This window comes from Artibeus jamaicensis, unplaced genomic scaffold (assembly GCF_021234435.1).
Source record: "Artibeus jamaicensis isolate MK-2021 breed Jamaican fruit bat unplaced genomic scaffold, CSHL_Jam_final contig_548, whole genome shotgun sequence".
Classification (NCBI taxonomy): domain Eukaryota; kingdom Metazoa; phylum Chordata; class Mammalia; order Chiroptera; family Phyllostomidae; genus Artibeus; species Artibeus jamaicensis.
In genome coordinates, this window is record NW_026521883.1 from 22,752,143 (window position 1) to 22,765,691 (window position 13,549).

The following is a 13,549-nucleotide window of genomic DNA, read 5'->3' on the forward strand; positions in this document are numbered from 1 at the left end:
GAAAAAAATTAACATATTTATTCTTTAAGTTCTAATTAGATACATGTTTTCAAGTTTTTAGCCTATCATCTAGGGAAAGTGGAAATTTAAGACCACTACTGAGTAGTTCCATAAATATTTAGGACTATATAATACCTTTCTCATTGTTTTAAACTTTCCTTTATTATTGAAATGTTTAAACCTATGCAGCACTAGGAAGAGTAATGTTTCTCATGACCCACCACTCCGCTCCAACAGTTACCAACAGGTGGCCGACCTCATTCCACCTGTGCCTCTCAGAATGCTGCCCCTAGATTGCTCTAAAACGAATTCCAGAAAGGACCAGAGAACTCTTAAGGTTCATTTCAGAAAAAACAATTAATTTGACTCACATTTTATATCTTAACTATCAATATTATTATGTTTGTACATTTCTAGCCCTTGTGATAAAGGGGAGCATTTTAGATCATGAAAATAAAACAGAAACAGACCCATAGATACAGAGAACAGATTGATAGCTGCCAGAGGGGAAGGTGAGGGGGTGGGTGAAAAGGGCGAAGGGGTTAAGAAATACAAACGGCTAGTTATAAAGTTAGTTATGGGTGTGTAACATCACAATATATACAGTCAAGAATATCACAATAGCTGCACGGTCACAACCTGGTGACTGACGTTTAAGGTGTAGAAATACCTAATCACTATGTTGCACACTCTAAATGAATGTAATATAGTCAGCTATAAATAAAAATAAAATTTAAAAAGGAAATAAGAGGGTTTTTTCTTGTTTTAAAGCTTATTATAAATCATGCCTCTAAATCATACCAATGCTATAATTTATAATCACAGTATTTTTACTACATCTAAAAACACAGGGCTCACATGCACGGTGACTTATGTTTTTGATAACCTTGGGTCATAAGGTAGCTATATGTGATAAACCATGATAAACCCAAATGAGAAAATGAAATAAAATGATTCTTAACATTTTTAAAGTATGCTTTAAGGGAACTCACACTCTACTCACCATCTATCACTAAATGTTTATATAACGGGAAATTAATGTCTCTTGTTTGTTTTCACAGAGTATTTTAATAGTAAGCGCTCCCAGATGTGGCCTTGGGCACTAAAAACTCAAACAGGTATGAGAATGAGGGCTAAGTTGGGGAGTTCCTCTCCTACAAATATTTTAGGGGTAGCTTTTGGTCATCACTAGCCTTCAAGGAATTTATTGTCTCAATTTTAATGTCTATTATTTGCCTTGGTGATATTTCTAACATCCCCGATTTGAAGGCTAACGTTTCAAATCTGAACTTTGAAACACTTCAGAAAAGATTACTTTCTAGAGAACACATTTGTACATTTTGTTTGTCCTTTTATAGAAGATAAGCATTTGTACATCGACTTATGTGATTTAATGTTTTTTGACCACATATTCTTTATTTCTACCCATAGCAATGCAATTTGACTTATAAAATAAAATTTTAGAGAGTAGAGATCTAAACCTCTTTAACTCACTTTATACAGTACCTCTTAGAAATAAATTGTTCATAAATGCTTTTGATGATGACAATGAAAATTGAGACCTACTGAATTTTGTACAGAAAGCACCATAATCTCTTGAGGCAGTCCCAAAATAAGGAAGGAATTGGGATCTTCTGCTAAATCCATCATGACTGAGGTGCGTTTTCTTCTTTGTGGGATTTTCTATCACCACAGAAGAAGCTGAGGCAAAGAACTATGGGAGAGCAGGCTAAGGATGAAATAGGTTCTAAAGGGCATGAACTCCGGAGTCATGTCAGCACGGGTTCAACTTATTAACTATGTGACCTTTGCTTCTTGACCTTGGAAGTTTGAGTTCTCTAAATGATTGTTTTCTCTTCTAACATCCACAGGATTTTATAAAACTTTCACCATGTATAAAATAAAAATAATAGAACTGCCTAACTTGAAAAATTGTTAAAAGGGTTGAATGACCTGGCTGGTGTAGCTCAGTGGATTGAGCGCGGGCCTGCGAACCACATGATCGCGGTTCGCTTCCCAGTCAGGGCACATACTGGGGTTGCAGACCAGTTCCCTGCAGGCCAGTTCCCAGCAGGGGACGCACAAAAGGCAACCATACATTGATGTTTCTCTCCCTCTCTCCTTCCCTTCCCCTCTAAAAGTAAATAAATTTTTTAAATCTTTAAAAAAAAGGATTGAATGAGATTTTGCTAAGTGTGAGCACAATGCCTGATACATATATAGTTTATTATATATATCAGAGTCATACTTAATGCTTTTATTCGTAAATTTCTTTTACTTAACAACCTAATGACCCAAATGTGAAGTCATTCTGCTGAATCAATTTGTAAACAGTTGGCTTCCTAAGATAATATTTCCATTTTAATTTTTAATATTTCATACTTTTCATAAACAATTTATTTCAGTGACATCAGAACACTGACTTTGACAGAAAGGCTATATATTTTCTAGATTCCCTTGTAATTATATCTTTTTTGAAATGCTAACAACAATGGTTGTTAGTAAGGCTGAAAAGGAGTTGCATGGAAAAGTAGCTAGAAGAATTAGGCTGGATACTAAAAATGGGATTAGCTTTACACATTAAAAAATACTAGATTAATATTTGCCAGATAGCTAATAATCACTATACATGTTTTGATATGGAAAGATCTCCAAAGTCCATTGTTAAGTGAAAACAGCTGAGAATAGGACAATGAGACATATTGTCCCCCCCACATATATATATGTCCCACACACATATATATATGTGTGTGTGTGTGTGTGTGTATATTTCTATAGGCATAGAAAATTTAAGGAGGGACTTTTAAGAAACCCTCAGTAATGAGTTCCTTGAAGAGAATAACTAAATATTTACATTATGTAAGAGATATTTCATTATATATATTTTAGTACTTGTTAAAATATTGGATTGGTGTATATTTTACTTAAATAATATTTTAAATAGAAATTAGCTAGCATAAAAATATCATCATCATTACCAACAAATATTATTGAGTTTCTATCCACTGGAGGCAATATGCTAGACTTGTTGTATTCATATAAAGACATTAGTATTCACAAGCATCTTGCAAGATCATTTGAAGTTATGTAGCTTGTATAACTGTAGAGCAAGTAGGGGATGAAGTACTGTTTTCCTGCTTTTTTTAAAAAAGATTTTTATTTTATTTATCTTTAGAGGGGAAGGGGGGAAGGAGAGAGGGAGAGAAACATCAATGTATGGTTGCCTTTTGTGTGTCCCCTGCAGGGAACCGGCCTGCAACCGAGGCATGTGCCTTGACTGGGAATCGAACCACACGATCGCGGTTCGAACTGCGATCGTGTGGTTCGCAGGCCCGTGCTCAATCCACTGAGCTACACCAGCCAGGGCTTGTTTTCCTGCTTTTAATTAGAGTTTTCAGAAATCCTTAATTCATAGTCACCAATATAGGCATTTAACTCTTTAGGACATAGATAATGAAAAAGATTTCTTCATCTTTGATTTCAAATCATTAGGATTACACATTCTGTCAATATCTATCACTGCTACAGTTTCGCTTTAGATAGAAACTTAATATTTTGAAACTTATTTTCTATTTTATCTATTAAGACAAATTTGTCACGTAATTTTTTCTGACTTGGAAATTATAATCACAGTTTGCACAAAATCCAATTGCTTTCTTACTATATATATTCTGCCTTTTAGTATAAATGGACTGTTCCTATGTGGCTTTTTAAAGCAATATAATCATGGATACAAAAAAGATTGCCAAACATGTAATATGTCAACTACTTTTTTTCTACTTTTAAATTAACACTATCATTCACAATTTTTTGCACACAAAATCTGTGACATATCTTTATTTATCATGTAATGTTTGCTCTAGTTGTGATTTGAGAAACTGTCATGAAAATGTCAAGGGCCACAGGAAGCTGGCACTACTGTTACATTAGGGGCAGTTCTTCATCTTTTATTTGTGGATGTGGGTAGTGAAAAGCAGGGGGAATAGTAGTGGCAAATTCACTGTCAAGGAAGAAAGAGCTGAACTGAAGAAGGTACAACAGTTAATGTCTGCAACCAAAGGCTATCGCAGGGTAGAACACAGAGAGAAAGACTTGCCCTACAACTTTAGTGACACTACAATGGCCCTGGCTATAGGAATAGGCCTATTGCAAAGTCCGTGGTTGTATTTGAATTCTGCTCACAAGTTGGCTATGTGGATACTTCTGTGTGATTCAATCAAAATGAAGTACCCTAGACAATGAGGATCAAGTTCATAAAAAGACTAATGTATTACTATACTAATTCAGAATGATTTTTCAGGGCATAGGCCATAAACCTGATTTTTAATTTATTTAACTTGCTATGCTTTTGTATCTGAGAAAAATGATAAAAGTCAAAATTAAATCCCCAGTCTCATTTTATCTATTAAAAATAATCTGAATCCCAAACAGCTATCATATCTGTCAAGCGTAGCTATTGCATTGCTACTGAATCAGATGGCTTTTAACAATGTTCCCTCAGAGTTTTTCTCCCCATATTTAAAGATTTACATGTTATGGCTTCAGGAATTGTACATAAGCTACTCTTCTCTCTCCAGAATATCAGTCCCAAGGACAATGTGAGTTTACTCCACTCCCTTATTAATGAAGTTAAAATTTTATTTTCTTTTGTTGTAAGTTGAGGGTGAATAAGAATGTTGAAATCTGAATCACAATTTTATGAAAAATCAGCTCTAAAAATGTGTACTGGTGTGGAGTATGGTGAACAGAATTTCAGGTCTTTTTAAAGAAGACAGGCTCATTTCGCTTCTTCAGAGTAAGCTGAAATCTCTTTATAATACCCTAAATTTCCCTTTCTGCCCCCCATCTTGTAAACTCCTTGTACCCTCTTCTCTCAGCCTTCTTTCCCCTCTTTCCTCTCCCATTTTTTATTCATTCCTCTTTCCTCAAATAGAAAAGGAAAGTGACACCTCAGCCTGAGTTCAGGAGCTTCAAATTGCCCCCTTCTCAAAAATCTTCATGGGGGCTGTCATGTGGTTCAACATTGCCACATTACTAACTTATTTTGATTATGGTATCAAACATCCCAGATAAAGTCTAAATCTCATGTCTATAAAGAAACAGGCCGAGTAGCAGAGTGCTACCGATATAGCACGCAGAATGGTCAGGTCTGGTGGGGAGGGGGCACACGGCACAGTTCAGAGCACAGGCTCCTCCTCTTTCCACTGGTAGAAACCAGAGTTGGGAACCTTAAAACAGCTACGGGGAGCAAGTTTTGGAAATGGGTTTCCTCATGAAGTGAAGGATAAGCAGAAGCCAAAAGGAGATTTTCACCTTTATCAGCATCTTTCATGAGATCAGTATTCCTAGATTCCCGAGAGTAGATAATCATTTAATTTAAAAATTGTTGAATGAACGAATGAATTTGAAACATTGTCCCAATAAATTTTTTCTTATCTCAAAACTTAGGTAAGGGTAAACTATATTTGGATATGTGACAGCTAATTATTCTTCTTAGCAGGTTAATTATATCCATAAAGAAGTATATTAATTCCCAACTGTGTTCCAGAAGAACACGAAGATAAAGTACATCAAGGTATTATAGAGCAAGTTGTGGAAGAAAAAATCTACGAAGCTTATAAATTGCTACCAGATTAGAAAAAGTGCTGTGTCATGTTTTTGGAAAATTTGGGAACCTTAACTATATTCTTTAAATAAAAAGAAGTTTAGCCACATCTGCTGCTCCTGGACTTTAATTTAGTTACTTCTAAATGCTTAAGTGCACTCCGGAGCCTCAGGCAGAGCTCTTTGAAGAGGAAGGGATAAAATGCTGAATGTAACAAATCTCTGCTGTCTCTTTAAAGAGTGTAAAAAATACCCATGTGCAATAAAGGCTGGCACCACAGTATTAACTACCATAAGCATCAGGATTTCCTTCTTTCTTTTTCTTTTTTTTTTTTTACAGCTGTTGTGGAGGCATTAATCCTAAAGTGAAATCAGTTTAGTATTCTGTTTGACATGTTTAACCAAATGTGAATTGAGTAGCCTACAATTGTAAACAAGCTACAACATACTGCCTAACTTTCAGTCAATTCTCTAGTTCTCTGTCCTCAGTCAGTAAACATTTGTGAGACACTTTTGTGTATTTTCTGTGAATTGGAAACTAGGGACCGTCGAGTAAGTAAGATAGACGGTTTAAATAGACCTCTTCATTGGACCCTTTTATATTCCTAGTGTTGTTGGAGATCAGGAAATCATCTGCAGGAGGAAGGGAGGTTCCCTGCTTGTGCCGGTAACCTTACCTTAGCAAGTTGCTCATGAATCTCCAGCAGACTGGGTCGGTTGACCTTGGGCCCACTGACGCTGCCAGTGTTGCGATAGTACTCGATCTTGGGAACAGCATCCACCGTGTTGTGGCCAAAGGTTTTCAGGTAGTATGTGTTTGTGTGAGAATCATAAGCATGGAAACTAGCATCTGTTTTGGTGGTTTCTCCATTTTGGAGGAAATTGTCATAGCACTCCTGTTTCCCAGGCCTAAAGCTGACTCTGAATCTCTTCTGGGCTTCCTCCCCGAAAGAGGTTTCCTCGTAATGCGGAGGGTCGCTGTCGTCCACCACAGCGCTGCTCTCGTGGCTCTCGTTTATGACACTAACTTGAAAGCGATTGGTATTACTGGGCACTGAGTCCAGAAACACATTGGAAGAATTGTTCACTGACATCTTCCAATTAGGTATTTTTTGGGGCGGGGGGACTCAGCTATTTGATGGTGGTCGTGGTTGTTTTTAATCTATATATTTCCTCCTCAAAATAAACACTAACGTGTTTACATTAGGGAGCTCCTGGCTTTTGTTTTAGAAGAACTCAAGAAGTAGATTCTTGATGTGTTGTCTCCTATACAATCTTCACATTGTTCTTCAAAGCTGTGGCTGACAGAGAAAATTAAACCTGTTCGAAGATATTTAAATAGGAATGGGGATGAGAGAAAACAGTGTTCTTTCACAAGACTTATAATTTAAAAATTCATTTCATTAAAAATTACATGTCCAGGAACCCTAACCACCTGAGCAATTAAATCTCATAATAAATAACTGGGGACTTGTTTCAGCAAACAGAATTTTTGATGGGGTCATTAAATCTTACCTATGTTTGTAGTATTTGCTTAGATCCTGTGTAGTTGGATTCAGTATGATTTTAGAAAAGATATAACTACCAATTTAGTTCAGTAAGAGCTGATGAGAATATTCTTGGCCTGAAACACAGTTCTAAATGTTGGAACTGTGAAGTGTTTCATGATTGATATCTATATACATCAAATAAGTAAAATGTTAAAATATTTAATCTTCTAAAAAGAATTCTTGTTAGTTTATAAAATGTCTTGTCAAGATGATGTCTCTCTAAATTACCAGATATTTCACTAGCCTTCAAAATGTTTGATTTGCTCATAAATTTGTCTGTTTTTCCAAATGCTATTATAAAATCTTTAAAATAACATATGAATATTCAAGGATATAAATCACAGTCCTCAATAAAGTCATATGCAATATGTAGGTTAAGTAATCATGTTCTACTGATTCTCTTTAATGAAATATTCTCAATCTTCACTGAGAAATTTATATTTGACTTTCAGATAAACAAACTATAATCATTTTCAAAATCTATGGTATAACCCCATCTTAGAGCCTTATTTTATTAAAATATACTTAGAGTTTGTTTTTTCAAAGAAATTTCTATTACCTCTCTTTAGAAATTAGTAGAACTATTTGAAGTAAAAAATTTTCAACTTCAACCCTAAGTAAACTTTTCTGGGGAAATCACAAGTGAATCTGTTATCTCCTTAGTTTTTATGGAATATCCCACTTCTCTTTATAGTCCTTGACAGCCTTGCCCTTACTCTACTCTTCAGAATTTCCTTTATGATATAATACTAAGTATAATTCCCACCCTGCCCAGAAATGATTAACTTACCACCTGGAGCCTTCTTCTAAAAAAGTGTAACTTGCCTCCGCATCACCCAGGCATATATGGGGCACTTGGCTTTCAGCTCAGAACCTTAGGCTTCTTCTTATTGGTTAGAATCTTCCCTGAAAGAGATGACTGAGCAATGATTGGTCTGGAATAATACTGTATGTCCTGCCCAGTCATTAGCCCTGAGGAACCTTAAGTATTACATCAACTAGTAACTAGTAGTAAACCATTAATCCTTTTAGACAGAAAGTAAAATAAATTTCCTTTAATGCATAAGGGGAGTTGTATTATTTAACAGCAATTGCCAATAATATGTGAGCAGTGCTTTAGTTGGTTGGAACTAAATAAATTGAATCCTGTCTTCTTATTTCCCATGATTCTTAGTGACCTCCTATTGTTCAGCATATGCAGAAAATACAGTCCTCCAGAAATAATTTCTATACTTTGAAACTACAAAATAATTTTTGAGATCATTTTATCTTGCTTATAGTACATATTACTCTGACTGTTCTCTGCATGAGAAGTGAGCAGATTGAGAGTACAATCAATGATTTATTGAAAATGTCTTTACCTAGTGGGAAAATGGTTTCAAGAAGAAATCAAACTGTGCATAAGTTTTCCAGGGGCAGTGCTAAATGACCTTTCTGTCTCCCTTTGGGAAACGTTTTTATCAAACCCAGTTTTTGAGTTTTGTGGAGGGAGAGGTTTGGTTCACATCTGTGACATAGTGATTATTAAGATGGTAGTGATTATTAAGATAGCACCAACAATTCCTCCTTGCAGGTTCTGTCACGGTTTCCAGTTGCGATGATTGAATGAATCCTCCTTGTGTTTTATAAGAAACTGCCCCTGGGAGTTCCAGTTGCCTGAGCAGCGTGGCTGTGGTGCGACACAGTGGTGAGGAGCACGTCTCCGGAGTCAGACTGCTCCGTTCCCATCCTGACTCTGCCACTGCCATCTGCATGATCTTTGGCAAGTTCCTCAGTCTCTCTCTGATTTAACTTTCTCATCTGTAAAATGCAGTTGTGGATAATAGTTGTAGAGTTATTGTAAGGACGAAGTAAGTCAATTTGTGTTTATACTAAGCTCTTGCTTTTACTATTTTAGCAATACTTAACAATTAGTGACTTTTACTTAGTCACATCCAAGATTCTGGGGTGAACCATTGGAGACTAGAATAGGTACTATGCCTATTAAAACAGTAGAAAATGTAGGTTGGTGAACAGATAACAAGATTGCAGAAAGGGGCCTGGAGTTACCTGAGCAAAATCTCTCAGATGCTCTTGGTCAGTTAATTGTCTTGTTACTCAGGCCAGTATCATGGGGCTGTATCATATCAAGGTCTGTCCAGAAGGCATCCAGCCAAGTAATAGAGATATTTATTAAAGAAGACACAGGATATAAGAAACACTGTACATTGTACAATGACACCCCAGTCCCCCCAAAGTGGGCACCTTGGGACCTCACATAGTTCTCCCCATTGCCATCAGCTGCCCCCTCATATTTTCCTGAATCTCATTGATAGTCTGAAATCTCTTCCCTTTAAAAGGTGGTTTTAGTTTTGGGAAAAGCCAGAATTTGCAGGTCATCAAATCTGGGCTGTAGCGGGGCTGAGTCACCTGGGTGATCTGATGTTTCACCAAACATCTCTGTACGAGATGTGATGCATGAGTAGATGTGTTGTCATGATGAAGCTGCCAATCACCAGTTGCTCATAGTTGTGGCCTTATGAATCATCCCAATAGTTTCCATGGAGGAATCTCCAAGCTTAATACAAAATTTGATGCCTATGGTACATTTACACGATGGAACACTACACAATAGAAAGAATGAAGGAGCTCCTACAGTTTGCAACAGCATAGACGGATCTGGAGAGCGCTATGCTAAGTGAAATAAGCCAGGTGGTGAAAGACAAATACCATATGATCTCACCTACAAGTGGAACTTAATCAACAAAACAAACAAGCAAACAAAATATAACCAGAAACATTGAAATAAAGAACAAACTGAAAGTAACCAGAGGAGAGGTGGGAGGGGATAATGGAGGGAAAAGGGGAAGAGTTTTCAGGAACACATATAAAGGACACATGGATAAAATCAAAGGTGGGCAGGAACAGGGGTGGGGATGGCTGGTGGGGAGTAGTGGGGAGAAAATAGAGACATCTATACTTGAAATAGAACAATAAAAATGTGAAAACATTTCTAAAAAGAAAGAAAATTGATGCAGATTTGTTGCTCTGCTAGCTCAGTCATTTGGAATATGATGGCCACAGAGTCCACATGCTCATTCAATGGCATCTACTGCCCCCACTGACCAGTATAGTGAAGTCATCATTGTTCATGCATACACATTACAGTCTACTCTCCTTGGCTGCCAGGTTAATGGATGTTGTGCAAATATTCTCATTGTATCAACAATGTCTGGACTTCCTCTGGATAGACTGTATATCTATCTATCTATCTATCTATCTATCTATCTATCTATCTATCTGAGAGAGAGAGAGAGAATCACAAGAATGCACCTATAACTTCTTCTGCTCCTAAAGGCCATGGGAACAAAGCAATGATCTGTTCTCCAAAGGATTTTGACTTGCCACATAGAGTGTAGTCAGGCATAGGAATTAGTCACATTTCAGATTCAGCTAGTTGGGGCTGGTAGTTTAAATCAGCTGAGATGAGGCTGAAACCCCAAACAAGTCCTATTCACTGGCCCTGGACAGGAGCTGTAGATGTACTTGCAGTTACCTCTGCCACCTCTAGTCTCCCTTCCTTCAACCGTTCCCCCAACACCTGTTGTCTCTCAGCAGTCTACTTATTTCTCTCTTTCTTTTTATTTTTGGGGGGAGGGGGATAGAATGAACATTTATTATATTCCCTGTCTGAGATATGGTGCTGGACAGGTTCGTTGTTGTATTTTGCTTTTGCATTTTCACTGTGGTAAAATATACTTATAAAATTTATTGCCTCAACCATTTTGAAGTATATGGTTCAGTGATATCAAATTCATATGTTGTGCAACCATCACCACCATCTATCCCTATCTCTTTATATCTTATTAAAAAAACCTTTATACCAGTTAAACAATAACTCCTTATTCTTTCCTTCCCATTTCCCAATCTTTTTTTATGATTTTTACTACTCTAAGAACATTATATGTAAGTGGAATCATACAGTATTTTTCTTTTTGTAAATGGCTTATTTCACTTTGCATAATGTCCTTAGGTTCATTCATGTTGTAGTGTATTGCAGAATTCTGTTCTTTTTCAAAGCTGAATAATAGTCTGTTGTATGTATAGACTACAATTATTATCCATTGATGGGCACTTTGGTTGCTTCCACATTTTAGCTATTGTGAGTAATGCTGCTAGGAACATGGGTGTCCATATATTATGTGGGTACCCTGTTTTAAATTTCTTTGGGTATACATCCAGAAGTGGATGAACTCATGGTTGCCAGGGGAGAGGCATGGGGGTATGGGTAAAAAAAGTGAAGGGAAATAAGAGATATAAACTTCCAGTTATAAAAATAAAGTATACAGTTGGGGAATACAGCCAATAATATTGCAATAACTTTATATGGTGACAGATGGTTACTAGGCATATCATGGTGATCACATTGTAAGTTATGCAAGTGTAGGGTCACTATGTTGTACACCTGAAACATATAATATTGTATACAACTATACTTTAATTAAAAAATAGAATCACCATACAATCCACCTATTTATTTCATAAACTTTTTTTACTCTACAGCAGACTGTGAATGCTTTTGATAGTGGTCAATTTCCTTTTTTCTTGCTGACTACTTGACTACAGGGTAGTGTGAATTAGTTTTAGTTTTGGTCTTACATCAAGCAGTCATTGAAATTCTAAGACTTTTATCTCTAACTGTAAAATAAAAGCCTTTGCTTTCTGTTAAAGGGATTTGGACATCCTGGAGCTGGGTAGATGGTTTGGGGATCTGAGTGAAGCCAACCATAAATGCAGCCTTGAAAGGTAAACCCGGTTGAGGTATTTCAGGCCGGTGGGCAAGGTACCAAGGGAAACCTGCCTGGTGGTGTGCTCCTCTGTCTCTCTTCCTGTCCTCCCTGGTAGGGCTCTTGGGAGAGGGCCGCTAGGGGATGGTCTGGGTATGACATCGGACATCTGTCTGTAGAATGGTTAACACTTCAAGAAGTCTCTAAGCTGTGATCATACTAGAACCAGCGTTTTATATCTTTTGTATTATTTCTTGCTGTGAAACTATAGAGGCTGACCTCTCTTCTTCTCTCCCCACCAAATGTCTCAGGTGCACAATAGGCCATGAATATGTCCCATAGCTAAAAGGCACTTTTGGTTAAAATAATTTCTCATTAGAGGTATTGAAATAATGTTATGGTGAAATTGATATCTGAAAAAGCTTGTGGATGTTGAACTTCTGAAATAATGTTCATACTTCATAAAATTTCCTTTTCTTTTGGTTTGGGGGTCTTCTTTCTTTCTGAAAAAAAGATCTAGCCTTATGTTCTAGTCACCAAAATAAAGGAACTAGTACCTATCTTCCCTGGCAGACAAATGTAGCATCTGGTACTTAGACATATATCCTGGTGAATACTTTAAAATCCTGGTTCACAAAGAAGAAGCCAAATGTCCTGGAAAATACAACTTTCAGTGTGTCCAGTGGACATGGCTCAATGAGATGTTCTTGGACCAAATTACTTTTTGATTACAATATGTCCCAGGCCGACACTCCTGTACCTACTGAGGTTCAAAAAACCTTGCTGAGGTACGGGTTTATTCTGGAAGATCCATAGCCAACCAGGATGTGTTCTAAACCTACTAGGTAGGAGATAGAAAGTGTCCAGGAATCTCTCTGAGGCAGCTGGTTTTGTAGTACTATCGACCTGAGCAGTGACCATATTTTAAAGATATGAAGAAGTATGAGGACAATGTTGGAGTACAGCAGGATGTTTACAGACAAGGACTCTGACACTAGATTGCCCAAGTTCAATTTCTAAAGCAGCCACTCTCTAGCTTGGTGACCTTTGAAAATCAGTCTCTCTCAACTTCACTTTCTCATCTGTGAGACTGAGATAATAAAATGGAAATAGTAGTACTGAACTCAAAGGATTGATAAAAATATCATATCACATAATTAATAAAAATCACCTAATTTAGTGTTTACCGTCAGTAAATATTAGTCATTCTTTTTTAGGTATGTTTAGCAGTTCTGTGTTCTCAAGTGACACAAATATTTTTGTATTTGTTTATGTCCTGTTAATCCTTCATTCAGTGATCACAGAGAGTCAGAATTTTATAGCTTTAAAGAATTTGGAATTATATAATTTTATCTTTTTACTTATCAAATAGATTGAAAACTGAAGAGGTTGAATAATTTATACTAAATCAGTGCTTTTTAAATTTTGAGAACTTCTATAACTATTACCAATGATGATAATAATGATAGTAAATTATGTTTAAACAGGGTTTTATGGTTTTCAAGTTCCTTTCACATTTATTATGTCACTTAGTCCCCTCAGCATCCTTACAGGACATGTAGGATGGATTTCTTTATCCTTGTTTTGCAGATGTGGAAAATAAGTCTCCTATAAGTAAATATCTAGGTC

The 13,549-nt window shown here is 36.6% G+C and overlaps 1 protein-coding gene across 4 annotated transcripts in view; it reads right to left on the reverse strand.

The window, feature by feature from the left end:
• SLC12A1 (solute carrier family 12 member 1) overlaps positions 1-8,040 on the reverse strand; it is a 77,036-nt gene extending 68,996 nt beyond the window's left edge. For all 4 annotated transcript variants that reach the window (XM_037156475.2, XM_037156473.2, XM_037156472.2 and 1 more), the window contains exons 1-2: positions 7,945-8,040; positions 6,282-6,924 (exon numbers count right to left, since the gene is read on the reverse strand). In XM_037156475.2, the coding sequence (XP_037012370.1) occupies positions 6,282-6,698 (417 nt within the window). In that variant the 5' untranslated portion in view covers positions 6,699-6,924; positions 7,945-8,040. The remainder of the gene's footprint in view (positions 1-6,281; positions 6,925-7,944) is intronic.
• Between the last annotated feature and the right edge of the window lie 5,509 nt (positions 8,041-13,549).